General features: G+C 41.5%; 1 protein-coding gene across 4 annotated transcripts in view; it reads left to right on the top strand.

Annotated features, from left to right (window-relative positions):
- CEP85L (centrosomal protein 85 like) overlaps window positions 1-17230 on the top strand; it is a 144499-nt gene extending 127269 nt beyond the window's left edge. For 3 of the 4 annotated variants that reach the window (XM_069851777.1, XM_069851774.1, XM_069851776.1), the window contains exons 7-13: window positions 3252-3404; window positions 3679-3833; window positions 5474-5591; window positions 5900-5950; window positions 11152-11259; window positions 11652-11865; window positions 13230-17230. In XM_069851777.1, coding sequence (XP_069707878.1) covers window positions 3252-3404; window positions 3679-3833; window positions 5474-5591; window positions 5900-5950; window positions 11152-11259; window positions 11652-11865; window positions 13230-13393 — 963 coding nt within the window. In that variant the 3' untranslated portion in view covers window positions 13394-17230. The remainder of the gene's footprint in view (window positions 1-3251; window positions 3405-3678; window positions 3834-5473; window positions 5592-5899; window positions 5951-11151; window positions 11260-11651; window positions 11866-13229) is intronic. The other variant, XM_069851775.1, reaches the window with a different exon arrangement.
- The last annotated feature ends 8452 nt before the right edge of the window (window positions 17231-25682 follow it).

The raw sequence follows: 25682 nt of genomic DNA, 5'->3' as shown, positions 1-25682 counted from the left end.
AAGAAAAGCTACTTGGCTCTAAGAATGCAGGTAACTTGAAGTGTTTATTAGAGTAAATGAAGTATCATTTAAAAAGATAAAAAGAGTGTGAAAATGGAATCCATATTTTTAGCATGGCTTATAAATGCGGGCCTCGTGTTTTGAGATGCACTTACCAGTCTGGATGTGCCTACTCAAGTAAGAGTGATTCCACTGTAGCTTTGCTGATTGCTTGTGCTAGTTCTCTATGGCAAACCTGTAGATGGTCTCTCTGAAGGCTGTTGTGAATGCTAAGAGGATAGGTGGGCTCAAGAGAATACAGGGTGACTTGATGGAAGTGCTGCCTCGTTTTAAGTGTGTGGAAGTAATAACTGCCTCTGGAGAGCCCCTAAGGTGAAAGCAGCTGGAGGCTGGAAATATGCACTTTCCTTGTTCTTTCCCTACCATAGACATCTGTTTATGGCAGCTGTTGGAGATGAGATATTGGGCTAGAAGGCCTCTTGGTCTGAAATTCTCTGTCCCATCTAATGCTAGGGTAGATGTACTTGATGCTTGTACTTGATCAGAGATGCTGCTGGCATCATAGCTGTCTTTGCGTCATGCAATCCTGAAAAAGCTTCCCTGTCATGGCTGGCCAGTAGTCGTCGTAGCTCCTCACAGCTTATTGATGGAGGGAACCTGCCAAGCTAGATAGTGCAGTACTTTCCACCAGTGTCCATGTTACAAATGCTTAAATTTTTCCTTTTCCTTATGCCAAGCATGAATGTGCCTTTTGGCATCTGCAGTTTTGCAGCTCTCGCTTTACTTCTGAGGCATTCTGTCTGGAAATTGGACTTCTGGTCTGGAAAAGGTCCAGACACCCATACCCACCTGGCTGCTCCTTCTCCTGGTGGTATGGGTGACTGTGCAGACTTCTGTGAAGTACTGATGATAGCTTGTAGTGATGTTCTCCCCTATGATTTCTGTGGCCTTTCCTATTGGACCGCTGGGCAGAGTCCAATGGCATGAGTTTTAACAAGGCCAGTGCCGGGTCCTGCACTTGGGGCACAACAACCCTATGCAGTGCTGCAGACTAGGAGAAGTTAGAAGGGGGGTGTTGGTTGACAGAGACTGAACATGAGCCAGCAGTGTGCCCAGGTGGCCAAGAAGGCCAATGGCATCTTGGCTTGTATCAGAAACGGCATGACCAGCAGGTCCAGGGAGGTTATTCTCTCTCTGTACTCGGCACTGGTGAGACCGCTCCTCGAATCCTGTGTTCAGTTCTGGGCCCCTCACCACAAGAAGGATGTTGAGGCACTGGGGCGAGTCCAGAGAAGAGCAATGAAGCTGGTGAAGGGGCTGGAGAGCAGGCCTTATAAGGAACAGCTGAGGGAGCTGGGGTTGTTTAGCCTGGAGAAGAGGAGGCTGAGGGGAGACCTAACTGCTTTCTACAACTACCTGAAAGGAGGTTGTGGAGAGGAGGGTGCTGGCCTCTTCTCCCAAGTGCCAGGGGACAGGACAAGAGGGAATGGCCTCAAGCTCCGCCAGGGGAGATTTAGGCTGGACATTAGGCAAAAATTTTTCACAGAAGGGGTCATTGGGCACTGGCAGAGGCTGCCCAGGGAGGTGGTTGATTCACCTTCCCTGGAGGTGTTTAAGGCACGGGTGGACGAGGTGCTGAGGGGCATGGTTTAGTGTTTGATAGGAATGATTGAACTCTGTGATCCTGTGGGTCTCTTCCAACCTGATGATTCTATGACTTTTTTGTGCCCAACAAAGTCATCAGCAGAGTCTATATGAACAAGGAAATTATAGAAAAAAAAAAAGAAATCTAAAGCTTGTTTTCCCCGTGGCAGAGCCAGCAAGAGTGAATAGAGAAAAAAAAACCACCCCAACAACAAAAAAACCCCATGTTTTTAATCTCAGATGATGGAAGGTGGAAAGAGTGATCGGGTTGATGCTGGGTGTTCAGAGAGGGCAGGAGGAATCCCAAAGCAAACATGGTAGCTATTAGAAAGAGAGAGGTTGCAGGAGAGGAAATTCCAAATGGAACATATGCAGGAAAAGAAGATTTGCAACTGTGTGATCTTCGTTGCATAAGTACTGGTGTATTCTGACTGGTCAACTTTGTGATGTGTAAAAAATGTTGGGGAGGGATTTACTTAGCTAATGATAAACTCCTGGCAATTCTTACTGTGCAATGCTGGCTAACGTGCATATTTATATCACTGCTATAAGGCTTGGAGTTGGGGAGTGTGGGGAGGTGTGGGTTATGTGGTTCTGAAGCACGTATTGTGGCAAAAGATCACGGCTGGGTTGCAAATTTACCTTGCTGAATGTGGAATTTATTTGAGCTTTGTCTCATCAGAAAGGTTTTAAAGCAACCTGAAAACAGTTCTGAGATCTTGATAAAATAAAAGATGCAAAGATTTCCAGCCTTTTGGCAGTACTCAGTTTTGTGGCCTGTATAAAAGTCTGTCTTTGGAAAAACTTTACAGATATTGACAAACTTTCCAGTCGGCTTTGTTACTGAGCTCTGACATTGACAATGTCACACATTTATTTCTCAGTGAGATGAATATCTGTACCACCAAAATAAAAGTACATTTAGCATTTGCTGTAGGGGCAAGTGTTTATCTATGAATTACTACACCATAGATCAAGCAATAGAGATACTGTTTTTCATTAAATTGGACTATGCCTGGAAAATACTCTTTCTTCCTGCTTTGGCCTAGGTGGTAAGTACTAGGAATGCAAGCAAAGATTACACAATATAAAAAAAAAAACAACCTTTTGCAGGTTGATGGATGATTAAATTGCCTGTAGAAAAAGCATTTAAGAAAGCCACTACTCTGTTCAGTTGTCCTCTGATGTAATTGTCAGACTGTGTCAGCTTTTTGTCTCCACTTCTTGTTGGATTAAGTTCTTGGATCCTGTGTTTTAAATTGTTTTCTTAGGGCACAGGAAAACTGGACAGACTAAATGTTTCTTGTTCATTTGTGGCATTCATTTGTGGCATTTTCACCTTTCCATTGGTGAAAAAATTGAAGAGTATTCTGAAGTGTCAATCTGTTCATGTTTTCATTTCACAAGGCACATGGAGTGTTCTGGGCAGAGGTGAGGCAACAGTAGTTTGAGTCCCTGTGTGGGTCTGAGTTGGAGCTGTTTGGATTAATAATTCTTTGGGTTTGTTTTTTGCATTAAGCAACCCATTCATGCAGCTGAGAGTACCTGCTTCCAAAGCAGGTTTGTTTTCGCTGTAATCATAGAACATGTTCTCTTATTTTTTCTAGCTTAAAACTAGAGACCGATATATTAATAGCCTGAAAAAGAAATGCCTGAAAGAGTCTGAGCAAAGCAAAGAAAAACAAAGACGAATTGAAACCTTAGAAAAATATCTGGCTGATCTACCAACGCTGGATGATATACAAGGGCAGACTAAACAGGTAAGGTAACAGGAGTTTGTTTTACTTTTTAAAAATACAAGTAAGCTTCCCAATATCTGTTGCCGAATCTCTTACTGTGTCAACATATATTTTTCCCCATCTGATTAGGAAGAGAAGTATTTCAGTGTTTTAGAAAGCACTGTAGCTATTAGGGATTCTTATAATCGGATGAGTAAAATGGGCCTAAGATTATACAGAAGGTAACTGCAAGGCTGTGGCCTGCCACAAAGCCTGCTCATTTGGCATCGTGTCTGACTAATGTAACCTGTGTTAGCTACAAATTTTAGAAGAGAAGAACAAGCAACTTCAGGAAGCTACGACTGAGTTAGAAAAGAAGCTCCGAGAGGTCCGATCACAGTGCAGAGAAAGAGAATTGCAACTTGTGTGTCAGAAGAAAAAAGAAAAAGAGCTGGTCACAACGGTACAGAGGTATGCATGATTGCTTAGGCTGTGCCCTGAAACGGGTGTACTTCCCTCCTCATGGCAAGACCTAATGTTATTTGCCCTCTTAACCTATTACAATGCTAATGATTTTTCACATTATAAACATATTACTGTGCAGAATGACAGTGTATTGCAATGAGATTTTTTATTTGTGTTGAGTTTCAAGTATTACCACAGAGAAGAGTCTGCCTAGGACACTCTTCACTATCTTTCTTTGAAGATGTGGAACACTGCTGCTATGGCATCACAACCTGCTGCCAGACAGAGGATAGAATAAATGTGTGCAGCAAAGGGGCATTGTACAGAAGCTGTCAGCACTCTGATTTGATAAGTAATCCTGGTCCAAGTTGAAAAAAAGCTCCCTGGATATTGGCTGATGGGTATATCAGGGAAGGGTCAAAGATTTAAGTAAATTGTAGCTATTGTAGCTATTTCTTACGTTTCTTGCCTATTTTCTTACCTTTTCACTGAGGATGGGAGATTTAGCAGCAGCTAATCTGCTGTCACTGAACTTGCGTAACTATGAAAAAACAAACGTGAGGTATTTCCATGAAAAAATTCCAGATGAGACGTGGAGGCATTGTTACTATGGTGCATTTTAGATCGAGTGAGCTACTTAAACACTTAATTTTGGGAGGACAGGGAAAGGAGGGGAGGAAGGGAAAGTGAGGGGAATCACTTCTAATAATTGATGTGGATGTTACTGCAGTTCACTGTCCCTTCATTGGGTAAAGGTGCATGCCATGGGAGTCTGAAAGTGTTTCCATGATGAAAGGCAAGCTAGTTGGGACACCTTGCCAGCCAAATTGTTGACGCATTGTTTCCATCTTACCAATGAAAGACCTATATTCTTCGTGCCCTCATAATCTACAGGGAGATCATTTTATCTTTTCTGAAAGCCTACAAATAGTTGAGATGGCCTCTGGTTTCTAAATTAAACGTCAAGATTAACACTGATAAAATGTGTTTCTTTTCTGAGAGAAGGTGAGCAGGCAAAGGCTGTAGCTGCACCTAGGAGCTTGAATTGAGCTATAGTGGGTCTGAAGGTCATGCCTTCGTGTGGGAGCAGCTGGCAGAGTGCCTTTATGCTCCCCTTTAGAAGTCACAGAGAGCGCGAAGGATAGGCCACTGGTGCTTGATGCAATCTGTGCTTCTGGGCTCCAGTTTGAGATGTGTGTGCCCCAGTGGGAGAGTCTGATTTTAAAGCTGCTGTAACTTTGAGAGGTTTGAAGACTCCTCTGATCTCTGCTGGTGTTGGCTTTGCCTCCCACAGTAGCACAGACCAGCTGTGAACAACACAAAGCTTTTCTTTGCTCCTCTCTGCCTGCTCTCCTACACCGTACTGCTGGAGGTGTGCCTTTTGGGAGTTGCAGTACAGAATCTAGCCCATAAGACTATTCCTGTATGAATCTGTTGTTCTCACTGCCATGGTAGCTACAGTAGTTTAGGATTTTTGTATCATTCATCCACTGATAGTTTGCTCATTCATAAGGCTGGGTTCTGCTAGGTATGGTTTTACAGTTATGGTTGAAAGATATAGTTCAACTCTATAATTTTTCACTGGAATGCACATCCCTTCTAGTTTCTGTCAGCACATCTAAATTTTGTTTTGTGTTGAATGGCAGTTTACAACAGAAAGTGGAAAAATGCCTGGAAGATGGTATTCGCCTTCCCATGTTGGACACAAAACAACTTCAGAGTGAGAATGAGTGTCTCAAAGAAAAGAATGAGAAAGCCAGTAAGGTTAGTCTGCAAATGATCTGCTGGTGGCACGTTTTAAGTCCTGCATTTCGTTTTTTTTACTTTAGGTATAAGTATCTCACTGTACATTATACATTTGTCGCTAATTCAGACTTCTCTTCAATACCTGTCTGTTTCTGTTCAGTAAATTTTTTTTGCTTGAAGTTCTGTCAGTTAAACTCTGTCTTGTCCTGTACAGTTTCAAAGATTCTAATTTAAATTCTATGGCTAAACACTTGTAAGCTGATTTTTTTTAAAAAAAGGATCTGAAGAGATTCAAGGCTTTTAAATTACTCTATTTTATATTCTAGGTCATAGACAATCAACAAAATCAGATAGCTGCACTGATTTTAGACATGCAGGTAAGAAAAAGTATATTCTGTTATTTACTCTGTCCATTTTTAGTTGAAAAAGATAACATTTCTAAAATTGAATTTCATCCTTTTATCTTCCCAAATCGGAGGCAAAGGTAGAAATGCCAAGAACTTAATCTTAGGGCCTGTAGTAATCTTATGGCCTATGTTCTTTTGTACCTGAAGGGGGCATACAAGAAAGCTGAGAAGGGACTTCATACAAAAGCATGTAGTGATAGGACTATGGGAGATGGATATAAACTGAAGAGGGCAGATTTAGACTAGACATAAGGAAGAATTTCTTCACCATGAGAGTATTGAGGCACTGGCACAGGTTGCCCAGGGAAGCTGTGGCTGCCCCATCCCTGGAGGTGTTCAAGGCCAGGTTGGATGGGGCCTTGGGCAGCCTGGTCTGGTGGGAGGTGTCCCTGCCCATGGCAGGGGGTTTGGAACTGGATGATCTTTAAGGTCCGTTCCAACCCAAACCACTTTATGATTCTGTGATTCTTTTGTGGGCTTCATGTATTCTTCATTGACGTTTGTATGGCTTAGCACTTTGTTGATACTCATGGTAGAGTGAAACACTATTGTTATGTAGCATCCTTATTCTGCTGATCTAGTAGATGTCATATCAGAACTGCCTGTTTCAAGTTAGAAGACTGACTCTGTAAGTAAAAGTGAAACCTCTAAAGCATGTGACCATCTGAAGCACCAAAAGTGATATTGATTAGGAGCTTCACTGCTGAGATCCTTAGTAGAGACAGGTGCCTTTCTAAACCACATTGCTTCACATTTTATATTGTTTAAGCAGGTCCTTGTTCCAACTGACACATCACTCACATAGATATCTTAACTCTCTTGGCCTATCTTGGGCACCTAGCTTCGAGCCAAAGATTTTTCAAGATAGAAGAGGTTGTCAGCTGGAAGTCAGTTGCAGCTCTGTGGATCAGGTTTACGCATCAGGCTCCTGATACTTGAAAGGCACTTAGTGACCAGTGTTTGTTGTGGAGAAAAGGAAACATAATACGGGTTATAGGAAAGAAGGTATGACTTGCTTTGGGAAAAGCTGAACATTTAATCTGTTTTCAGCAAATACTGAGGCCAAATTCAGTAAATTCTATTTTCTATTTTCTGTATTCTTCTACTCAATTGGTATTTGTCTCCATAGTTTTTGCTTCCTTGCCCTCTAGAAAGACTGATGTTACAGGTTTGTCTCTTGAGAATGAGGAAGGTGCTTCTGCTCTGGCTCTGTGTATGTGGGATTTGGAAGAACAACAGAATGGTAGTAAACAATCAGCTGATTGTTTACGCCTTCAGAAGTGGAAGGGAGCACTCTATGGGGCTAGAATCCAAATAATGAAGGGACATAACTGCATGCTTAGCACTTGCTCAAAGAATGTGCTTTCTTATTTCCATTGGAGCCAAGTTTGCTTATTAGTTGCTTCCTCTCTCTACCATGCAGGTAAATAGCAAGCCTGGTTCCTGTTGACAACTGTATTTTTGCTTAATTAAATTATAGTGTATTTAATACACCTGTAGAGAAGCAGTAGGGGAATTTAAATTTCAACATAACATATGGCTGTTAACTGAAAAGCATTTAAGCTTCTCTAGATTTGGAGACGATGAAATTTAACAAATTGAGATGTTTTTGTCGAGTAGCCTTTTAATATGCAAAATTTGTAACATGACTAAATGTAGCTTCAGCTGTTTCATAATTTTTTTTTAAAAAAGTTCAAATTGAACTTCATAACCTTTCTGAGGCTCTCTGTCCCTCTTCATAGCTTAATCAAGATTATTTCCTTACGTAGTATGTGTACGCAGGTCCAACACAAGAAAAAAATGAGACTGTGCCTGTAAATCTTTATTTAACAAACTAAGAGCATCAGCTACAATCACCATCAAAACAGTGTACTTCTGAGTTGACACACAGCTGCATACCATGCTGGCAATGTTCAAAGCGATTCTGCAGCTCACTTTCTGAAAGGCTGTCAATGTGTGTGTTACCCAGAGTACATCAGTCAATCCTGTCAGTCAAAATAAACCCAAACTCTGCCAGGCTGGGAGTAATGCTGCCAAATTGTAACTTTGGAAAGTATATGGGATAAAGTAAGGGTTGAAGTATGGAGACTCGTAGCACTATGAACACTGAGAAATTATAGCACTGTGGGCTCAGCCAAGCTGGTTAGCACATGGCCTTTTTCCGAGTTTTGACATTAGGGTAGCAGAGAATGATAGATAGATGTGTCTTTTAAAATTAAACTCCGTTTTTCACTTCTAGTAGTCTCATTAAATGGTGCAACTCGTGAGCTGAACATGTGCTCTTTATTTGGTATATTCTAGAAGCTGATTTTGAAGTAGTTGGCAAATACATGTACATTTAGTGGCAGATGTAGTTCTGAAAATACAGTGGAGAAGATAATATTGTTGAACCTGCGTCCTACCATCTGCCCACCCTCAGGAAAGCTGCACAGTCAAATGTTTGGCATTGACACAAAAATGAAATGTGGAATTGGTAGTACTAATGCCTGTGTTGTAACTGGGGCTCTGGGTATCCCTGGACTTGCTTGTGGAAGAGAAATGCATTAAATGACTATTAAAATTTGAAGATACTTGGGAGGGTGTTTTGGCCACCTGCTGTTGCTGCGTTGCCCTGTTCCCTTCCCTGAGCATCGTCTGTTTGGCTGCAGACAGACAGAGCCAGAGAGACCTTTAGTCTGGCCCAGTACAGCCATTTTTCTCAATAGTCAATGTTTGTAAAAAATTAAAGATGATGGTTCAACACCACTGTGAGTTCTGTTCATCTGCAGGCACAATAAAGGAAATGCCTGAAACAGAGCTACTTCCTGCCTGCTCCTGGCCCATGGCATTTCCTTTGACATGGGACAGGACCCTCTTTCTTCCTCCCCTTCCTCCCACTGGAGTCTGAAGTTGTGCTTTCTCTCACAGCTTATCTTTAGGATGCATGTTGCTGCAGCATTTCCTTTCGAGTGGCACGGTGTGGGGGAACTGAGAAGCAGGTCAAGTGTGTGAATATGGTTTTATAAACAAGTAGTCATTTCTGGGTTCTGCCTTCTGGTTCTTATTACTTAGATGAATATAGAATGTAGGGGTTTTCATTCTGGTTCTTATTACTTAGGTGAATATAGAATGTAGGGGTTTTCAGTCCATATTAAGTGTGTAAATTCTAGCACCATTGTTTTCCAGTTTTGCGAAGGGTGTGACAAAGCTCTGACTTGTCTCGCAGCTTGTGAAGTGCTGAGCTGAATGCATGGGGAAATTTTGTAGGGGCGCACACTTCCCGTTGGGATCCAGGCTAATAAAAACTCCACTCAGTGTCAGCCCTGCCTCGCATCTCTTTACTCACTGTCTTCTCATCAGCAGTAATAATTCTTATAGCCAGCAAGTCAATTAAATGGCCTGTCATTCACTCTGTAGGCCACATACATGATAAAGGGCAAACCTGTATATAGGCAGTCTCCTATGTGCCAGAGTTCCCAGTGCTGATACCCTCAGAGTTCCATTCTTTATACATCTTAGGAGCAACTCACATAAGAGTAAATTTGACTTATTTTCCGAAGCTGTTTTCCTAAGACTTCAAAACCAGCATAGCTTGACGTAGCTTGTTCTGTCAAGTAGGGAGCTTGGGTTTTTTTCTGTGTTTGAATAAGGTTGCAGTCATACTTCAGCAATTTAAACATGTCTTTTACTTAAGAGTGACTTTGATCTTTCTATAGCATTTTATTTAAGCTACCATATAAAAATTCCTTGTGAGAGAGTTCTCTGCTTTGGAAGAGGAATTATTAGGATTGTTCCTGCAGAGATTGAAGAAAAGACATTCTTCTGGGTCAGTGTCATTCTATAAATTGAGAGCCATCAGTTTGTGAAATGGTTCTTCACCTCCCCCCATCGTGATCTCTGCTTCCACTCTGTGGAGGGTTGCAGTCAAAACGTTGCCAAGGCATGCACCAGTGCTCCAGCTGTATTTTGAGCATGATGGGATTGGATTTGCATCTTATTGAAACTGGGCAACAGGTTTTACATATTAATGTGCTGAGCTGAGGATGGAGAGAACACTTTATATGCACTGTGCTGGCACAGCATTGGATTTGTGAGTAATACCATTAACAAGAAAAGGGATTTTTTCTTCATGAAAGCTGAAAAGGTCCATTTCAAAACATCAGGAGTTTATATAATCACTCTTCATTGTTGCTACTATTCAGATGAGATGGTTTGGATATTCCCCTTTCTGAATTTTGCCAGGTAACCGTGAAAGACATATCTACAAATCTAAAAACGAACCAATGGAATAAATATGTGTGCTTTTAACAACAAAGACTCAGATGATTGTGCTGAATACTCCCCAAAGAATCCACATGGAAATATCTCACAATTTCTCTATTTCAACTTTGTAGGTAAAAACTGACAGCAGCTGATTCTGTGTTGCAGCAGTTGTTTGTTTGTTGCTGCTTTTGACTGATCAGGAAGTCAGTCCTGGAAAGCTCCCATACTTAAATAAAACAGCATCCTAGGAATTTACTGTTCATTACTGAAAATATTTATTGTATCTGTTAAAAATGGCCCTATAAACTACAAATAAGTTACTTCTTTTTTTTTGCCTGTAGTTGTATTTTTGGAACAGTAGTTGCATAGACTGTTTTGATTTGTCTTGTTTGTGTATGGTTTTAAAGAAGTTGGTGCTCTGTATCAACTGTTAAAGAATTCTCAGCTGTATAGAAGGTGGGGTGAATTCTGTGTTGTGAAAGGTTGTAGGAAGCCCTGCATAGTCTTTACGGAAAATAGGGGCCAAAAAAATCTTCAGTTACAACTTGGAATTGCACAAATGAAGATTAGCTGTCATGAATCTGCTGCTTATTTCGAGTGAAAGTATTTGGTTAGAATGAACAATATTGCATGAGTATCTTCGATTTCACACTTTCCAGGTTGGAGTAAGGTTAGTACATACAGTCTTTTTGTTTCTCAAAACTTACTGCTTATTTAAAGGGTTTTACTGATATTTGGAATAACTATGTTTATTTTACAGAGAGCTGTTGGGTTCCTACTGAATATTACCAGGTGGAACATGGTAGAAAATAAAAAATAAAGAATTACTGCAAAAGCAAAAGATAACTGAAACTTGGAAATTTACTGAAGATGCTTTTTTTTTAAGTATGAAAATTTAAAATCATTACCTCTGTTTCCATTCACTTTAGTCTACGCAAGAGAAGCTTTTGCAAGAAAAGCAGATAGTTGAGAAGATGACAAATGAACTTGAAGAAAAAGAAAGGAAAATAGAGCAGTTAAATAAAGTTTTCTCTGAAGTAAGTAAAAACCCCAATAAACAGACCCCTGACCACACCATCTGGGAAGGACCTTATAGAGTGATTATAAGATCTCATGATAGGGCTTTATGAGCATAATTAAATACTTTACTGTGCTGTCTGCTGTGCAAACTTATGATAGATACGTATCATCACTGCTTCAAGAAGTGATAACTTCAAGGGTAAAGGCTGCTAAGCAAAGGTTACACAAAATAGACAGCCATGTAAAGCTGTCAATGTGCTGTTCCTTGGAGGGCCGCAGAAATATTGATTATATATATGGGAATTAGTTATTTTTAATTGTATTGTATATGATTTGAAGCAGGAAACTTTCTGCTCCAGTGCATGCTGTAGACTAACTTTCCCCTTCTCCTATTTACTTTTTCACAAAGAACCAAAGACTGATGGAAGAAAATGCCACTCTGAAGGAGCAGATGCGGCAGGTGGAACAGTCCAGGCAGCCAATATCTGAGAAGATGCCTATAGCGGACCAGTTGTTCAAAGAAATGTCCCATTGCTTATTTGACTTGAAAGCACTGTGCAGTATTTTGACTCAGAGAGCTCAGGGTGAGGAGCCTAATCTTTCCTTACTGCTGGGAATCCAATGTAAGTGATGTTGTCATTCTAATGCTTAATAGTGTTTTGATATAGAGGAGTAACGGTTTAGTTAAGTGGTGATTGAACTTGCCAGTTAGACAAGGCAGTGTTCCCCCTTGCTGTGCAACTGGAGCAGTTGTGCTTGAAGTGTGCTCCTGGAGCTCTCTGGAAAAGCTGAGCTTTTAGTGTACCCGGGCCACTAAATGCATCTGACTACACAGGTCCTTGCCAAGTCAGGAGAGAAGGTAGCTGGCTCTTCATATGGACCCAGTCGTGGATATGTTCAGCCCACTAGAACAGAGCAATGTGTAGCCAGGTGTCCATCCCTCCTGAGACACAGTGCAGTCATCCTGAGGCCTAACAGAGGCTTTTCTGTCAGATGTGTTCTGCTCTATAAACTCATTATGAGGAAGGTGAGACAGGCCGGGTATTGCTATGTCATGTGTTTTTGTTCTAAAAGTCCTTGAACTCAAGTGGCAGGAATGTACCTCTGCTGTCTGAACATCTGTATGTCTGGTTTTGGGGTGGAGGGTGGAGGTATCTGCGTGTATTAGATAAGCCTAGTGCCAGGCTTCCAATACTGTTAATGGCACATCTAGTCTTCAGCACTTACTAAGCTGTTAAACTTAACCAGGACATGAGAAGCACACCCTAAAGCAGCTCAGGCAAAGCTTCAGTATAGAGAGTTTGTGTTAGGTCTTTTCTTTTGGCAGGCTGAATGAACAATTAAATTCTTTTTGACTTGGATGTATCATATTCTATTGTTTTCTTAGTGTTAATCAGAATTAATCAGATAGACTGGTTGCTAAACTGGGCTGTCAACATGGTAGGATAGTAATGGTATAGTGTCCTGTGCAACAGGATCTACTACATGCCCTGTAAGCTCATCTGCACTGTAACCCCCTAAAGTGCTGAGGAGTGCAGCATATGCCAGTCCCAAATTCCATGAGATCATCATCAGCCAGCAGCATGAATAGTTCAGTAAATCTCTAGTACCATCTCATCATTTTAAATCTTATTTTCCGAGCCCACTTATCCCTCTTTTCTGAGGGGCTATAGAAAACTTCACAGTCTCCAGGAAATGGTTGTTCTGCCCGGTTTTTTTTTCACTGCTGTTGAGATCCTTCAGACACCAGCAAGTCTAGATCTTTGTGTGAACAGCAAAGCGTGTCTTTCAGAGAAGCAGTCATGGGAACTGAATTTACTCTTAAGTTCACACATGTTTTGTTGGTGTTTCATCATACTAAGATATGATGTCTCTTGATGTAATTAAATTTAAGTGACCTGCCCCTTATTTCAAGGGCAACTGACTAGTTGAAATATTCGCAAGGCACAGTTGCTAGAGCTTTAACCTTGGCTGTTGTTTTTTGTAGCACTGAGCTGTTCAGCTGAAGAGAATGAAAATTACCACAGCACAGAAAGCCTTTCAAAGAAGCTCTTGGACGTTTGTCAGTTACGAAAGGACATTGATGAATTAAGGACTATGATGTCAGACCGTTATGCTCAGGACATGGGGGACAATTGCACCACTCAATAACAATATTTATTAAATGCTGCTGTGTCACAGGTCTTTGCGTTTTTATTAAGGAGCCATATTGGAAGACTGCAAATAGCACTGCACATGCAACTCTCTGCGGATTGTGAAGATTTAATCTTGGGAATCTGGTGAGCAGGGGACAGTCATCATTTGAATGGAGTGGTACAAACTACAAGAAATCTTTTCTCCAAACTACTGAATGTAGGAACAAGCTGTGAAGAATGATTAGTTGGTTGCTCTGTTTCCTTCATTAGGGCTCATTTTATTATATTACCTAGTTTCTGGAATCAAAGCGTCAAAACAGCCATGCTGCTACTACTCTTGGTCCTTTCCTTCATGAAGGGTTTGTATGGTATTACCTGTATTCTGAAATTAAAGCAGAGGGTCGAAGGACCTATAGCTGCATAGAAGCTTCTACAACTGTACTTCACTCTAGGAATCCCACTTGGAACAATTTTGGAGCACTACAAATAGCAATTGCTCTTGCAAGTTGCCTAAAAAATTTGATATGGGAAAGATGTTGATTTTAGTAATGGATGTCTAGCTCGTTTGCCCAGTAGTGAATGAAAACTTAGATTTTAACTCCTTTATACAGATGAAGCTCGTGAAATACAGCTCTGTCCAGATTGTTTTAACCTCTCTTGTGTTGCTGTAAGAAGTTTCAATAACACAGTCTGTGGCAAACCCAGAGAAGCTGGAAGGCACGGAGCTGCAGCAAAGTACATGGCTATCAGAAAAAAAAAAAAAAAAAAAAAAGACTGTATTTTAATGTCTATACCATACTTATTTTTCCCCTATGTCATCTCCACTTTAAAAGTGTGGCTAGTCTGTGTTCCATCCCTGAAGGCCTTTGATGAGGTTGTAAACCACATCAACCATATTTTTTTACCACAGCTGAAAAATGGGTGTCTGGCACTTGGCAAAATCAAAGCTTGGAACAGGATGTTTCCGCTTAGCAGTATTAAGTACTCGGTTGTCCGAGGACTTTAAAATTTTCCACATTGCTTGGAAATTCCTAATTTCTTTATTTATTTAGGAAGGAATTAGATTAAAAAATTAAGATCGTGTTCCATAGTTTATTCAGTGAGTGTCACTTGGCAGTGCTGTTTCGCTGCCGTGGGACAGATGACATATTAATGCTTCTGATTTCCTGGAACATTACTGCAAGTTAGCTGCACAGTTATGCATGGTGTAAAATAGTATTTAAGTGAAGGAAACAAAAGCTTTCAAAGAGCAAAACCACTCTCCAATCACACTGGTAAGCAGATATATGAACATCAGTTACATACATGGTATGAAAAGAATGTTTCAAATTGCTAAGGTGCAAGTCAGTCATTCATTGGCTGACCCACAGTGTGGATAATAGCAGAAGTCCCTTAGGAAGCATAGCAGCTAGCCCAGAAAATACTAGGGTAACATTTTTATGGAAAAAGTATTAGTATCTTCAGTTTTCTGACTGTATTTATGTTAAAAGAAAAAAAACAGTCTAGCAAAGTAGACTGGTTTCCAGTTTTAACTTGTTGATGTTTTGCTTTCTTGTCATTGTTTAACAGTTACAGTTTATGTTGATTATATAATGTAGTGATTTAAATTTTTTTTTAGCCATATGGACTTATTTATTTGACAGTTGTCTCTATCCTGAAGCTACACCTGGACTGATTTGTTAAAAATACAGTTGCTATTTATATTATTGCTACATGGTGTTTTGGGATAGATTAATGTGACTGGTTCAGCTCCTGTGAGCACTAAAACAGTGTCTAGATGAAGTCGTCAGTGAAATTGCTTGGTGTCTCTACTTCATGATAAAAAACGAGGCTGTTTTATTTGAAATTTTGATGCTTTTTTCTGTAGGATTTAAGGTGTACTTTTTTACTAGCACAAAACTGAAGAGGAGGATCATAACACAAATGGGCTTGCACAGTTTTCTGTGCCTCTGACAGTATTGGCGTGTTTGACTGGGGCCTCAGCTTGTTCCTTTGGTGTAGTTCATTGATTTTATTGCTGCAGTGATGTAATAGTCTGCAGTTTACAATGTCTGTCTCAAATCAGAATTCAAAAATAGCATTTCAGATAATAACCTAGAAGTGCTGGGGAGAGGGGAAACACCTAAGTTGCACGTTATTATTTCCTTAGCTGGAAATATTGTACCTATAAAAAATTACCAGGCAATGGAATGAGCTTTTTCTAAGATATGCATGACTGTTTAGTTGGTTAAAATGTAGTGTGTGTGGTCTCATTCAGCATATTTAATACAGACTTATTAATGAATGTTAACATTGGATTTGCTTAGATTTAGTCATGACAACTTTTGGCTGTACCTATTAGACAATCTCAAGGGCTAAAAAACAACTGCTAATGAATGGATACTGTACTGTTCTGGCTGTCAGCAAATTTGTACAGTAATTTTTTTGTATAGTTTCAGATTGAATTTATAAAATCCTTTAGAAGATATTTACAGTAACTACTGTATTCAAGAATGTACTTTGAAAAAGACTTGGAAGTAACTGTCTTTGGACAAGCTATAGAGGATACTATGTATTTACTATATAGAAGTAGTGCAGCTCAGTTGTGTGAATGTGATTTAGGTTGCTAACCTCCACTGTGCAGCTTTGTCGTGCGATAGTTGTGTGAAATTGTGGAGATGGCTGTAACCACCCACGCAGGCTCCAGCATTCAGTACCGCCGGTGGCTCTGAAGTCATTACAAGAGCTGAAATGTTGTCCTTTTCACTTCAAAAGGTTTCCTTCCTTTGCCCTCACTGCCCAGCTTTTGCTTCAAATGGGTTGTTTTGGAAGTTTTTCTTGCAGGGTAGGAGCACAAGGAAAGCGAGCAAGCAAACCCTTTTCTCCATGACCTGCTGCTCTAGCATGGGTAGCGACAGCACGCTGCAGGGTCTCCACATGGGTGTAGTTTTCTCTAGTTTTCCATGTCCTTCTCAATGATGTTACAGAGATGGAGCTGGAGGTATAATTGGGCTTTTCTCACTGATGTGATGAGTTCTGCTTTGAGTGGGAAAAGGATCTTCTGAACTAATCTGCGTTGTTAGACTGCAAACAAATTTATGGTCATTATCCAAAGGGATGATTTGTACCAGTAGCTCATTAGCAATATTAATTCCATGGCTGCATACCTTTGTGCCTTTTTTTTGCCTGAAGTAAGCGTATATTCCCCTTGAACTTTAGATCTAAAGTTCTTAGGATGCTGATGACTGCACCTTGTTTTCCTCTTACCTGCCGATATTTTGTTTAGAAGCTTTTGTTGTAAGAACTCCTGCAAAAAGTCTAGGAACAGAAGTAATTAAACTAGGTACTAGGTGTACACTCTGAATGTTGGGCTGGTCATAGCGTGCAGCTTTGTTTACTATGAAGTGAGAGCAGGAAACTCGGATCATAATGTGTTTATTTTGTGTATATTAATTACAGAATATCATAATTTCAGTGAGGAGGAGTGTCTGGAGCTATCTTTTAAAAGCACAGCTGACATATGTACTGGATCAGTCCCCAAAGACTGGTAGTTTTGTAAATTGGGTTCCATTTTTGAACCATTCAGAATACCTCATATGTAAATAGAGTTGTCATGACTTAATCACAATGTGTTCATTGTAAAAAGTAAGGGAGCCACTGGCTGGCTCAGCTTTAGGCTTGTTGTTCTTGCCTCTTTTTGTAATTTTTTTTAAAGTAGGGTTTACAGCTAGAATTTTGAATGCCAAAGTTCTATTTATTAAATAATAATAAAAATTTTCATTGTTAATGACTGGTATTTTTCCACTGGAATTTGTTTGTTGATGTTTTGGATTTGTATCCACAGAGCAAAAAATAAATTTTGTTACAAAAGTGATTTCTTTGTGGTTCCCATTTGTCCAACATCTGGCATGTGACAAATGTGGCCAAAGCTGGATGAAAAGCAGGAGACAAGGGAACTGTGAAAGGTGTCCCCAACACCTAGCGTGACTTCCCTTCAGTGGTCTGTAGGTTCTGCCTGAATACTGGTTGACTGAGCTCTCTTCCTGGTGTTATTTTTTTTCTAAAAATCAAGACCTTGGTAGCAAAAATATTATTGCAGTGTAGTGAAAGGATTTCGGAGCAAAGTTCCTTGTGGAGTCCCTGATGCTTTCTTTAGGTAAGTGCTGCTGTTATCAATCTTGGATGCTGATTGGAGATACTGCAGGTAAGAGTTTATAAAAAGACCAAGCTGGCACAGAATAGTAGGCTTGAGTCAATATCACAAGAGCTGAGGGAGGTGGGGTCACCCAAAAATGGTTTCTGTTCTGACAGTTCCCTGTGAAAAATTGAGTCTGTTTGGAGCATTGGGTGCTTCCCTCGTCCCCATTTATACTATATCATGCAGGGCAGAAATGTTGACATTGTCTTCTTTTCAAAGGCACTGGGAAATTTGCTGTAATTAGCTAATGCATTATATATGGTAGGGATCACTTGGTGTTCTAAAGCCTTGTGACTGGATGTTGAATGATGAGCTTCTAACTCAATTAAAAACATTCTGTGCCCTGCATAAATGTATGTAAAAGGCTGCACAGGTGCCAACTTTCCGTAAGATTTCTGAGGGTGACCTTTTGTGAACTGCTGGAAGTCAGGTTTAGGTTTCAAAGTATGATGATTAAAGCACTGCTAACAATAGCAGTGTAGAAAATATTCTGTTGCCTTTATGCCACAAACAAGATACACCTCCAAGTGTGGATAAAAATGAAACCTTAAGCAATAACCCTCCACACAACACCACAACAGCTTGAGCAGGGACACCTTGCAACAGCTAAATCCACAGTATATCATCTACACTATGTAAATATAGCAATTCTGCAGGATGTGCTTATAATGCCAGGTTGTTTGCTTGGTAAGTGAATGTGTCCGGTGTACTTGAAGAGTTTCCCAAGTGGCATGGGGAAGCGTATACTCTGATGAAAATATTCAATTACATTTTAGTATGTATATACTTCTTTTCCTACTTTGTATGAGTTATTTCCTCTTTAGGAGTGGCTGCTGCTTTTCTCCTCCTTTTCTTGGTGTTACAAGTCTGAATTTAATGGAGGAAAAGGCTTGCTTCAAGTCATGGAGTTGAAGCCTGCCCAGTTTGTGGGGAACCTGATAGGTTCAGCTAATGCTGCGGGGCTCTTTCATGAGTGATTTGGTGGCTCCCCTGAAGAATGCAACCCGTGGATATTAATAGATCACAAAACTGATTTACTGATCTGTGTACCTGTGAAAGAATTTGCCTGCAGGAAGGCAAAAGGAAACTGCTGTCAAATTCTCCTTGAGAAAAATGGCATCTGTTGCTGAGAGAGTGAATTGTAATGCTAAATGTTGTGGTAGGAGATTTTCCTGACTGAAGATGATCCCTCAAGGGGGAACTGAGTAGAATTTTGGATCAGAAAAAGCTCAACTTCCCTACATTAAAAACTGATAATACAGTGAGTCCCTGACTGCCAGGGAGATGCCAAAAAAACCCTCCCAAACCAGGTGTGTTTGTATTTGGCGTTGCGGTGGCTCCAGGTGCTGAGCTGGAGGGTGTTTGAAAGCTCAGTCTCTGGCTGGTTCCTGGGGCTGAGCTCTGTCTCAGCAGGGGCAGGAGCTGGCCCCTGGCTTCACAGCCACAGAGCTTATTGTGGTGCTCTAGTGTGTGCAGAGCCAGAGGATGGGTTTTCCTGGTTTCTCAAGAAGCCAGCTTGCCCTTTCCAGCACAAGCAGAAACAGCTCACTCAGGGTTTCTGCTAGCTGTGGCACAGGCACTGTAGCCTTTTACTTCAATCACAGAAAAAAAAATTATCCCTCCTATACCAGCATGTGAAGGAACAGACAGAAGTGAAGCCAAATTAGCCTTTTACCTATTACCAGAACTATTGTACCAAGCCAGCAGAGAAAAGTAGTTAGAAACGTCTGTGTCTCTGACTAACTGCTTTCTCTGAGACAAGAGTTCCTTATACTTACCTATTGTAATGATCTGCTATTAGGGAAAAAAATAACTAATCACTAATTCTGAATAGGTCAAAACATTTTTTTTTTTTGGCTGTTGATTTTGTGATGACAAATTAACTCGTTCTTTTTTTTTCATGACTGGTATTTATGATGCCCACATTGTGGAGCAGATGCATTACAGAAATCAGTTTTGCTGAGACATTGAAGCTAACGCAGTTACTGGAGCAAAAATTCATTAAACTCTCTGTAATCATATCCATGTTCATTAATTTACCAAATTATTTTGCAGGACTCTACAATCACGTTCAGATTTCTTTTAAAGTTTGGGTTTGTGTTTCTAGGCACAGGGATCAGATGTGTGAATCTGAGCCTGGGGCTGGGGGAGTGCCTATGTGTCTGTGTAGATGTAACTGTTCACATCCTGCCTTTCTAAAGGCAGTTTGAATGACAGGACTTAACAGATGGATGCATTTTCTAACCTTTTGCTATTTTTGGTCTCGTAATGGTTAAATCAGATGATGCCTAACTTATTGTCAGTTGACTGGGGGGAATCCAGCAACAGGGAGGGAGAGACCTCTGATCAGCGTGACTGATGACACAGGCTTGTTCAGATGATCCATGTTCCCCCAATGAGCTGTTGTAGGAGCTGGTCTTGTGTTGGTGCATTTGAGCCTCAGTGTTTTAAAGTGTCCCAAAAGCAATGCTGGTGCCAGGGGTGAGCCTGGAGCCGTGGGGTAGCCTTGCCATGGGGCAGGATGGGCCAGTGAAGACTGTGAGACAGTCTCTTGCGTCTGGCACTTACACTCCATTCCGGCCCTTGTGAGCCTCACACCAGCATCCCGCTGGCCATCTTGCCTTGAGCACAACCCCCCGGGTCCTTATTCTGTTCAGCCACTTGAAAGCTCCAACGGGATTTTAAACCAAAGCTTTCACCTCTGTAAACTCAGCTACACCATGGCGCGTTGCTGGCCCTTACTCTCCCATTAATTAATTTGGAGAAGAGGAGGCTGAGGGGAGACCTCATGGCTTTCTTCAACTACCTGAAAGGAGGTTGTGGAGAGGAGGGTGCTGGCCTCTTCTCCCAAGTGACAGGGGACAGGACAAGAGGGAATGGCCTCAAGCTGCACCAGGGGAGGTTGAGGCTGAACATTAGGAAAAAACTTTTCACGGAAAGGGTCATTGGGCACTGGAACAGGCTGCCCAGGGAGGTGGTTGAGTCCCCATCCCTGGAGGTGTTTAAGGCACGGGTGGACGAGGTGTTGAGGGGCATGGTTTAGTGTTTGATAGGAATGGTTGGACTTGATGATCCGGTGGGTCTTTTCCAACCTGGTGATTCTATGATTCATACAACTTTTTGTCCTGTCTGCATCAGAGCTGGGGTGGCAGGACTCAGTTTCTGGACCCCTCTTCAGTCATTAACTCTGTTATGATAAAGAAGATCGGTGGGTTAAAGCCATAAAACAGCCATATCCCAGGGAAATCATCCCTGAAAAAACTAGAACAATGAACAGAAGGTCATCAAACTTCATCCATTTTCAGCCCAGCTTTTGCCTTCTCCCCAGGGGAGCTCATGGCTTTGGGGAGAGAAATGTTGGAGCTGAGGAGGAGCTGGTGCAGGCTATTTTCTCCACAGAGAGCTCTGCCGAAGGAGGGAGCACTGTGTAGGTGTTTGATTGATGGCGTAATCAGATCAGTTCTCAGACATGCTTCATTATACAAGCCGGTGACAATCAGATCATTAGTTACATTAATGCCAGTGAAATAGCGAAGATAAGTAATGGGATATTTTTAGTTTAAATTATGGTTCAAACATTTTAATTAAAAGCTGATTATAATCAACCTGTTTCTAACACCCTTTCCTTCACCCTCATTTATAAAAAATAATTACCATCATCAAAAGCCAGCGAGTATATCCTGCTCCTGGACAGCGGCAGCTTCAGAGCCCAAATCTGCTGCTGGCCGAGTGGCTGTGTGCACCCAGCCAGCCCCAGCTGCATGCAGGGGGGGAAGCGGCTGTGTTAACAACCTTCCCCATGCTGGGGATGGGCCAGTTCGGCGTGGGTTGCAATGGCCTGCTCAGCCCCTGGTGTCTCAGACATCCATTTGGAGGTGAGAGGACCTGAAAACACCTTGATTTTCAGGAATTTAAAAAGAAAATTGCTTTCTCAAAGTGCTGCTGCAGTTACTGTGAAGGTCAGCGCACAAACTGCCTCAAGTGGCTGAGAGAGCAGTGCACAGCATGAGGATCCCTGACAGTTCAAAGTATGTGCAGCCCAACTCCAAAATATGAAGTCTGACGCAAAAAAAAACTACACTAACCGTATATCTTGGGAACCAAGAGTGAGAGGGGAGAGACAAAGAGATGATTATAGAACACGTTCTAACCAGGCACACTAAGGCAAGGCTCAACTTGATCACTTCAGTCAGTATGAGTGGATGTGTGTCCAAATACATACGTTTTCTTACCCTTGGTCAGCAAATGTTAGCATTCAGGAGTGACGAGCAAGTTAACATCAAGACAATGTGCCAGCCCACAATGCCTTGTCTATGAAGCAGGTTTTAGTTAATAACAACATCATTGTGCTTGCCCTGTTCACCAGATCTAGCTCCCTATGGTTTGTACCTCTTCCCAGATATCAAGTTGATGCTCAAAGGAACCCACTTTTTTGGTGGTAGAAAATGTGAAAGAAAAAGTGATGCAGATCCTCAAAAGCCTTTAGAAAGAAGTGCTCTGTGGAATCGCTTTGAGCATTGACAGCATCCTATGCAGCTCTGTGTCAACTCAGACGGGAACTATTTTGAAGGTGATTGTAGTTGATTTTGTTAATTCGTTAAATAAAAGGAGTTGCAGGCACAGGCATCTTTTTATTTTCTTTTTTTTTATGTGTTGGACCTCTTAGTTTGTCCATGAGGACATTATAGGAGACAGTGCTGAAGGCCTTCCTAAAATCAAGGTGATGTCACCCATTGTTCTCCCCTTGTCCACTGAGTAAATCATTTTGTCGTAGGAGTCTATCAGTTTGGCCATGTATGATTTCCCCTTCATAAATTCATGCTCATCAATTTCTTGTCTTTAATATGTTTGGAACTTGCTCTATTACCTTCCCAGGGATCAAGATGGGAAAGACCAGGTCATACTCCAGTGAACAAATCCCAAACCTGCAAGATGAACTAATCTCTGCCAACCACAACGGCATTTAGTGCCGCTGTTAACTTGGTTTTGTACACATTTCCTCAAGCTCTGGTGGTGGCAGACCTTGCTCAAATAATTTAGCTTACTCATTCAAATAAGTTAAAGTTTCAATGCATTTTGAAGGTGATAATGCTAACATGAATTTTTCAAAAAATTTGATCCCAAAAAGTGAAGTAAAACACTCCAAAAGTTCACAGTTATTCAGAATTTAAGCGTATGTCAAGTAAAGAATCTGCTGAATTCAGAAGGTTGTGGAGGCTGGATGAGACTCTGTACGTAAGGCATACACCTTTCCTTTCTCATTTTGCCAGTTGTGTAAGCTTTTTTGTGCTGAAAAGTCGGCTGCTCAACACTGGAACAAAACATTCCTGTATCTTTGTGGCAGATGCAGTGTATTACGGGACCCTACTGAAACAACTCACAGTTACTGCATTTCTCCAAGGAGTTTTATTCCCTCCTCTAGGAGATGGGAGTTACGCTTAGCATATGTGAGGCAACTTAACAAGAAAAACAAACCCCAGTGTCATCTCCCATTGCTAAGCTACTGATTGAACCCCATTCACAGAGAGCTGGATCTGTGTGGTGCTCACAGCACGCAGCACAGCCTGCAAGGCTAAATATACAGGAATAAGAGAAATTGCTACTGTAGTGGAGTGATTAAGGAAGCAGTAAATCAAGGGCTCACTGCCATGCCATCTCGCAGCTGAGCACTTGTGGGGTCTTGATAAAGAGCTGTGTTACAAAGTTCATCATCAAGGCTTTCTACCACTGAGAGAGGAAGAATTCTTTACATCTATAATTCTCACCATTTTGACTCAATTGCAGTTTATTAAAATGTAAGTGAGAAGGCCAAATTCATACTATCAGTCACAGAAGATAATGAAGGCTATGTTTTCCTGAAATTTATCCTCCCAGATTTCATACTTGAGAGCACGTTTAATTGCTTCTCATGACCTTGTTATGTAGGTCCTTTTGAAACATCACTTGATGATTAAGAACCACACAAACACACACATGCACTTATACTCTATTTTGCAGGTTGGTTCCCTACAGGACTTGTATTATTTGCATTTTCTTAGTGCTTATCCTAACCTTTCTCCATGATCACCTACAGTAGCCTGAGAGAAGTCCCTCACACCGTGTGGCAAAGAGCAAGAGGTCTGGATGGAGGCCAAAACACAGACCCAGGACAGCGCAGAGGAGCTGGTGAGGTCCCTACAATCTCCACAGCAGAAGAAAAGGGGTGGGAAGTAGCCTTTTGTCTCAAACTGTTATATGATTTACCACCTGACCCAGGTGAGAGGTGGGGACAGTTTAAATAACCGATCATACCTTGTGGACACCTGACATCTTCTCAGACCTGCATGACAAAGGAACAAGTTCTACAGCATACGGAGCCTTGAAGGTGGTGACTATCTTTTATCTCTTCTATCTCTCTTTCAAACTATTTCTCTCCTTTCACTTTCCTGAGTGATTTGTGTTACTGTGATGCCGTGCTACTAAAGAGCTCACTTTTACCTAGTGATAGACGGGTTGCAGCAGAGGAGCATGGCAAGCAGTCAAAGCTCAGCTCTGCCTTGGACATCTGGAGACAAACCACTTGTAAGCAATTCAGTCTCGGCTGATTGAAATGGAGGTTTCACAGAGAGGTAGTCTGAGGCCAGCACTAGTGACATTTTTTGCGTCTTTTGTTTAGGTCTTCGCACAGGTGTCCAGAAATAATGTCCAAAAACATCACAGCACCATAGCACTATTATTTATATACACATTAATATAAAACACAACACAATCTCTGTTTAGTTAAAGCAAAAAAATCAGTTACATAAGCTGACCTTCTAACAAAAAGAAAGCAATCAGCCCTGCACTTAGCTGACTTTTGAATGCTTGAATTGTTCCAGTGTATAGAGTGAAGGATTTGTTTTTTCTTGACACAAACTAACCAACAAGAGGTCAACTTCTCGTCTGTGGCATGCCTGAAATTTATTTCAGAGGCACTATGTCCGGGCAAACACACACAAAACACCCAAGTGTGGTACTGGCTGTTCTATTTGGGGTGTGCTGGACAGCTTTGGGCAAGTCGCTCAGTCTGAGTGCCTCAGTCTGTGTGTGTGTCAAGCAGAGATTACACAGGCTTATTTGGAAAGCATCATGACACTTCTAGATGAATTTTCCACAAGAGCTAAAAAGCTTTTCCACTAATCAGCATTTGCACATAAGACTGTGTGTGTCAAATTAGATGCTAAAATAAATCAGTGGTTTTCAGTCCACCCACAAAACTGTGTACTATGTTTTCTGTCTGAATCCCCTATCACCCCATCATCAAGACAGGAAAACTCTACTACTCCAGAAATTTCGATTAGTTGAACTGTACAAAGATAAATCCATTCCTCATACAAGGTGAGGGGCACACAGACTTTTAAAAAGTTTCCTAAACTAGTACTCAAAGGGACAAACTGAGCGAAAAAGATATCATCTCACTTACATGCAGCACAATTTTGCTGGATCTACAGGTATTACTGCAGGAAAACCTGAACTGTTTTTTTCTCCTTCTTCTGTAAACCTAGCACAAAACACGTTTTCTTTCATCAGCTGCCAGACTAACTTGTTGAACACTGAATGCCCTGGGCTGGCTGGATTCCCTGTGTCAGCGTCTACTCAGCCATGGTTTGGAGATTGTCACACCACCCTGTGCATTGCAGCAGGGCCTTGCTGCCTCATGAGCTTGCAGAGGTATGATGAAGAGAGTGGAAAAAGCTGGCAAATCACTCAGGCATCCAGCTTTCTTTGGGAAGCAGCCCCTTGGGAGATGAGTGCCACAGGAGAGCATCATTTAGCATTGTGGGGCTGCATGAGCAGAAGTTTCCCTTCCACCTGCCACAAGCAGCTGACGTTTTCTTCACTGCTCTCCCTTTTCATCCATCTGCTCCTGAATTTACAGAGCAGTAGTTCCTAGCACCCCTTCCCTGCTGGAAGCTGGTGCTTTTCCTTCCCACCCCACAGAGGCAGTAGCATCCCTGGCATCTCTTGGTGCCACTTGCCACTGAGGCACGGACACAGCACCACTGCAGCAGCAGCAGCTGTTGCACACCAGTGTTACTCTGTGATTTAATTCTCTTGACTGAAAGACCCTCACTCATATGCCCGTTGGTCTGTTGGAGCTGCAGGATGT

The sequence above is a fragment of the Phaenicophaeus curvirostris genome, chromosome 2 (assembly GCF_032191515.1).
Source record: "Phaenicophaeus curvirostris isolate KB17595 chromosome 2, BPBGC_Pcur_1.0, whole genome shotgun sequence".
Taxonomy (NCBI): Eukaryota; Metazoa; Chordata; class Aves; order Cuculiformes; family Cuculidae; genus Phaenicophaeus; species Phaenicophaeus curvirostris.
Note: the sequence above shows the minus strand (reverse complement) of the source record. Positions and strands in the feature narration are given on the sequence as shown.